The 6,000-nt window shown below is 54.1% G+C and overlaps 1 protein-coding gene across 1 annotated transcript in view; it reads left to right on the top strand.

The window, feature by feature from the left end:
* Window positions 1-6,000, top strand: part of DOT1L (DOT1 like histone lysine methyltransferase) — a 50,157-nt gene that overhangs the window by 5,011 nt on the left and 39,146 nt on the right. Inside the window, exon 2 of the mRNA XM_034997719.1 lies at window positions 3,640-3,714. Within this exon, the coding sequence (XP_034853610.1) occupies window positions 3,677-3,714 (38 nt within the window). The 5' untranslated portion in view covers window positions 3,640-3,676. The remainder of the gene's footprint in view (window positions 1-3,639; window positions 3,715-6,000) is intronic.

Genomic DNA, 6,000 nt, shown 5'->3' with positions numbered 1-6,000 from the left:
AACACAAGCAGGGGGAGTGGGAGAGGGAGAGGCAGGCTTCCCGCGGAGCAGGGAGCCCGATGCGGGGCTCGATCCCAGGACGCTGGGACCATGACCTGAGCCGAAGGCAGACTTGCTGTAGAAATGATGTAGACTTGCTGTAGAAATGATGTAGACTTGCTGTAGAAATGCCCCTGCCGCATTATTTTAAATGCTCAGTTTTCAGAAAAAATTATGAGATACACAAAGAGGAAAGTATGGTCTATATACAGGGAAAAAAAGCAGTCAACAAAACTGTACCTGAGGAGGTCTAGATGCTGGGTTTACTAGACAAAGACTTTAAAGATTTTATTTATTTATTTGACAGATAGAGAAGGAGCACAAGCAGGCAGAGGGAAAGGGAGAAGCAGGCTCCCCGCCGAGCAGGGAGCCCGATGCGGGGCTCGATCCCAGGACCCTGGGATCACGACCCGAGCCGAAGGCAGGCGCTTAACGGCTGAGCCACCCAGGCGCCCCAGTTGTGAGGATTCTTGACCTACTCTGGCTGCGAGTGCCCCATGAGATACTGTATTACGTGCCCCTGATTGTGGTTTAATGGCACTTGCACTAGTGCAAGTCTTCAGTGTATCCCTTCATTTTTGGTGGTTACTCCTCTGGGTCATGTCCAGGAAGTCTTTGCCTGCCCGAGTCACAAAGGTATTCTCTTTTGTTTTCTTCAAGAAGCTTTGTGGTTTCAGCTTTTGTGTTCAGGTTGAAGATGAGTTGTGAATGGATGTTTGCGTATGCCGGCTGGGGGTTTATGTTTGTGGGGATCAAGAATAATTAAAGAGACTTTGTTTCCCCATCAGGTTGTCTTGGTGCTTTTATCCAAAAGCCATTTAAATGTTAGCCTGAGTCTCTTCTGTGTGCTGGGTCATTGATCTATCTCTTCGTCCCTCTGCCAGCACCACGTTCTCCCGGCTACTGTAGACTTACAGTGGGTCTCAAAGTAAGGCGGTTAAATCTTTTTTTTTTTTTTTTTTAAAGATTTTATTTATTTATTTGATAGAGAGAGACAGAGAGAGAAAGGGAACACAGGCAGGGGGAGTGGGAGAGGGAGAAGCAGGCTTCCCGTGGAGCAGGGAGCCCGATGCGGGGCTCGATCCCAGGACCCCGGGATCGTGACCTGAGCCAAAGGCAGATGCTTAAGGACTGAGCCACCCAGGCACCCCGGCGGTTAAATCTTTTAACAGTGTTCTTTTTAAAGATTATTTAGGCTAGGTTCTCAGTCTTTGTATGTCAGCTTTAGAATCAGCTTGTCTGTTTCTCAGAAAGCCTACTGGGCTTGTTCTAGGAATTACTTCCAGTTAGCAGTTCAGTCCAGGGAGAAGGGCCATTTTAACAACGTTGAGTCTTCTGTTCTGTGAACATAGTTTCCCTTGCTTTCTTTTGTCTTTGATTTTTCTCAGCAGTGTTTTACAGTTTTCAATATAGAGGTCTTGCAAATCTTTCATTAAAATTATCACTAAAGGGCGCCTGGGTGGCTCAGTCAGTTAAGCGTCTGACTCTTGATTTTGATTCAGGGTCGTGAGGTTGTGCCCTGGGTTGGGCTCCACGCCAGCCATGGAGCCTGTTTAAGATTCTCTCGCTCCCTCTCCCTCTGCCCCGCCCCCACGCACAAGTGCTCTCTCTCTCAAGTAAGTAAATCTTAAAAAAAAATTATCCCTAGGTATTTATGTTTTACTGGTATTTTAAATGGTATTTAAGAAATTCATTTAAAAATTCTTTGTTGCTGGTATATGCAAACATAGCTCATTTTTGCTCATTGACCTCATGTCTTGTGACCTTGCTCAATTCACATAAGTTCTAGAAGCTTCTATGCAAATTCTTCAGGGTAGCGTATTAATTTGTGTATTAAATTGTGTGTCTGTGAATGAAGACGTTTTGCTTCTTCATTTCCAGTCTTTACGCTGTTCACTTATTTTTCTTGCCACGTGGTGCTGGCCAGGGCCTGTCGTAGAGCATTGAAGGGAAGTGTGGGGGCCGGCATCCTCACCTGTCCCCACCCTTCTGGGAGGGCTCAGTCTTGTGCCAGTGGTCTGGCGGTGTCTGCGGGACCGGTACTTTCCTGTCCGTGGGGTCTCCTGACCTACGCCCTCTGTGCTGCTGAGCAGAGTTTACCGTACAGAAGTGCTTGTGAGGAGGGAAGGTGGGGACCCCTGGGCAGGTTGGTGCTTGGAGGTGGGCACTGCCCAGCTGGCCCTGGTGACTGAGACTGGGGAGGGGTGTCGTGGGGAGGGGCCGCAGAGTCTGGGGCTGGAGGGCCTGTGTGTGTGTGTGTGTGTGTGTGTGTGTTGGGGCTGGCGGGGCACGATGAAGGAAACTGCTAACTGGACTCAGCAGCTGCTTCCTGCTCCGGCGAGGGAGTCTGGCTTGAGGACACAGGGACACAGGGACAGACGGCCCTCCCTCTTCCAGGAGACCTCCTGTCCCCACAGAGCAGAGCTGGCCAGGAGTCCGCAGGGAGCCGGCAGGCAGAGCAGAGACAGTGGGCGCGTGGGCAGCACTCCCCTCACACCCCTTTCCACCTCTTGCTTCCTCGGAGGTTTTTATCCTGTGTGGGGCTTGGGTTTGGCTTGGGTGTTTTCTGTATCTGTTGAGATGATCCTACTACTTTCTATCCTTTATTCTGTTAATGAGGTGAAGGACAGTGATTCATTCCTGCGATAAACTCCACCTGATTAACATGTATTGCTGACTTTAGTTTACTAGTATTTTTAGAGGATTTTTGTGTTTGTATTCATGGGGGATATTGGTGGATAGATTTCCTGTTTGATACCGACTTTGTCTTTCCAAGGCTTTATCTCCCTCTGGTTTTGGCATCAGGGTAACACTGGCCTCCTAAAACTGAAAACGGTTAGTGTCATTCCTCCTTAAATGTCTGGATTCCCCAGCGAGGCTAGCTAGACCTGGAGGTCTGTTTGTGGGAAGGTGCTTGATCGGGGAATCGAGGTCTTTCGTAGGGTGGAGGCTGCTGAGATGTTTCCTTTCTTCTAGTGTCGGTTTCGCCTGCTTGTGTTTTTCCAGGAATTAGTTCATTTCATCTAAGGTGTCAGATCTCTTGGCGGGACGTTTTCCATAATGGCCCGGGTTTTCTCTGGAAGATCTGTGGTGTCGACTCCTCTCCCCTGGCCCTTTGTCAGGGTTGCCTCAGGATCCAACGAGGGTTACACCTTGGGCTTGGCTGGTGTGTTTTTCTGCCCCTTTACTCTGTCGGCTCCCCTCCATCCCTCTGTTTCTTCAGCGTGTTTGTTTAAGCAGCTTCTTGTCTTGGGCTCGGGTAGCTCGTGGTGCGGCACTCGCTGCCAACCCCCGGGCACACGGTGCGTGCCGAGCTCTCTGCCTGGAGTGGGTTGGTTTCCTCGGCTCCGTCCCATGTGGGCCCACCGACACCCAGGAGCTGACCCTGGCGGGGGCTCCGCACGCCATGTGAGTCCCAGCGTCAGCCACAGCCTCACGTGGTTTGTTCTGAATTAATGCCGCCCTTTTCTCTTGCGCATTTGAGTTGAATAGTGAGGATTTTTTTTAATGTTTGGGAGTTAACAGTGTTTGAGACAGCCGAGAGTAAAAACTAGAGCATGGAGAATGGTTTTCACTGTAGGTTCTGCTTTTGTGTTTCAGATGGGTCTGTGAAGAGATCCCAGACCTCAAGCTTGCTATGGAGAATTACGTTCTGATCGACTACGACACCAAAAGGTGAGCAGAGCTCTGTCCACGCTTGCTGGGGACGCGGCCTCCCGTCAGCTCTTCTTCGACGGCACAAGCTGGTCTGCAATTTCCTTTGAGAGTTGGCTGTCGCCTCCATGAAGTTATTTTGGTAGGAAATGTTTATCAAATATTGGCAGAGGCTGTCAGAGTGAGGACGGAATTGGAAATGCCACACTGCGGAAACGGCGCCTGGTATGTGTGAAGTCGGCCCCAGCTAGCTGCCGAGGGGCTGTGTTCCCTGCGGGCGGCCGTCAGCAGCCACTGCTCCTGCCTGGGGCCAGCACCTCTGCACGGGCCTCCCGGGGCTCGGGCTCCGGCCAGCCCCGCCTGGGTCTCCGTGGGTCTGGTCCGTCACTGTGCGTCCAGCCCTTTGGCCGCTTCTCGCAGTTTCCTGCAGGCACGTCCTGGATCTCAGAGGAGAGTCCTGTGGGTGGAGAAGGGTGAGGCCATCTCTGGAATGCCTGCCTGGAGTTTTTTTGTTTCTCTTTGAGAAGGAAGGCTGACATTCCAGGCTCCTGCCGTTTTAGCTCTTGGCAGGCTTAGCAGGGGCGCTGCAGTCTTCGCGGAAGGATCGTGTCCTCTGTGGGCTTTGCTAGCTCGCTCTCCATAAGGTGCACAGTCTAGGGGCCCCTAACAGGACCCGGCACCCAGGTGTTGTTGACCTGGTCTCACTCTTGTGTTTGAAGGGCCTCTTGGTCTGCTCGTCAGCCCTGATCCCATTCCCCTGGCCTCCTGCCTTGTTCCCCATTTAATCATTGGCTCAGCATTGAGAAAGAAGAGAACTGTGCTCACTCCTCATGCGGAGCATCCAGGCCCCTGGGCTGTAGGGTGGCCCATGGCCTCGGGTGGTGCACATGCCTCTGGCAGCGTGGGCACACACCGAGGAGTGGGTACACCTCTCTTCCTCCCAGGGTGAGGGTGCATACGGGTGCTGACCCTCGGACCTTAGTCGTTTGGCCAGTGAAACAATGGGTTGATTGCTCTGTGCCTGGCCAAGAGCAGCCAGCATTTTTCGGGATAGTATTGCTAAAGATGTTTGCAGGGGGGTGTTTGAGGTTCTTCCCCTCCAAACTCCGTTGGCTTAGAAAAGACTGGGAGTGGGCAGCGGGGGGCCAGTCTGGAGTATCCACCTGAGGGATCGGTGCGGCCGCGGGGTCAGGTTCGTGGTGGGGGATCCTCATTTCTCTCTTAAGCAAGGTGGCGGCAGGGCCAGCCCACAGCGTTTGTGCATCGTCCAGGGACAGGCCTCCTCCGGGGTGGGCTGAGGCCTGGTGGCTCACAGCTGTCCAGGCGGAGGGGAAGCACGAGGAAATAAAATGACAAAGTGGTGCCTTCGTTTTCGCCTGAGGGCCGCACGAGAAACTAGGAGCCCGAGGTCTCGGATCTTTGATTTGGCAAATTAGGAGGGCGAAGGAGTGTCACTCAGACGCTGGGCATTGCCGGGGCCGCGGGCTGCCAGGTCCTGGTTCTTGTGACCTTGCCTGGCCCCGTGCTGAGCAGGGGCGGGGGCGGGGGTGGAGGCGAGCGCAGCTGCTCCGGAAGAGTAGCACAGCCCATTGTTGCTCTTGGGTTCCTGAGGTCACCACGTTGGCCCGGGGCGGCTCCGTCACTGTCCTTTGTGAGGACCCATCACGCTTTGGTGGTGACTGCTCTTCCCGCCCGCTCTCCACTTCTCTCGCTTTTCCACCGCGGCTGTCCTGCGGGGACCTCGGACTTGCTGTCGGGGAGCCAGCTTAGTTGAATCCTTTGATTTCTGTTGTGAAGGAAGGGTGCGTGTGAGCTGTTGGGGTAAATCTGGGGCCGAGGATGAGGGGCAGGCTGTCAGTGAAGATGCAGGGGCCAGTGGGGCGGGCGGCTTGGGGTGCCACAGCATGGTCATTGCTTCCCGTGTCCCGTGTGGAGGGACCTCTCCCAGGCTCCTGGCGTCTGGCTCGGGGAGGAAGCCTCCCTGCTGCGGTGTGTGCACGTAGGTAGACAGGGGCCCCCAGCGGACGTGGCGCCCTCCGTTACAGCGTGGACATCGGAGCACGTCCCCCCGGCACTGCTCGTAGCAGGCAGGTCGTCCTCTGCGGGGCGTCCCGGGCACCGTCACAGGCTGAGCAGCACCCCTGGCCCCAACCCTCTGATGCCACCCCTTCGACCCCAGAATGTCCCCAGATGTTCCCAGACAATGCGCAGTGTCCCCTGGAGGCAGAGTCAGTCCTGGGGGGACCTCCTAGGTTGGATTTCGTTGAAAGTCATACCTGGAGTAAGCGTGGTGGGGTCTGGGAGAGT

This window comes from Mirounga leonina, unplaced genomic scaffold (genome assembly GCF_011800145.1).
Source record: "Mirounga leonina isolate KUSES-001 unplaced genomic scaffold, KU_Mleo_1.0 Mir_94, whole genome shotgun sequence".
NCBI classification, from domain to species: domain Eukaryota; kingdom Metazoa; phylum Chordata; class Mammalia; order Carnivora; family Phocidae; genus Mirounga; species Mirounga leonina.
This window is presented reverse-complemented; position numbering and strand designations above follow the sequence as displayed.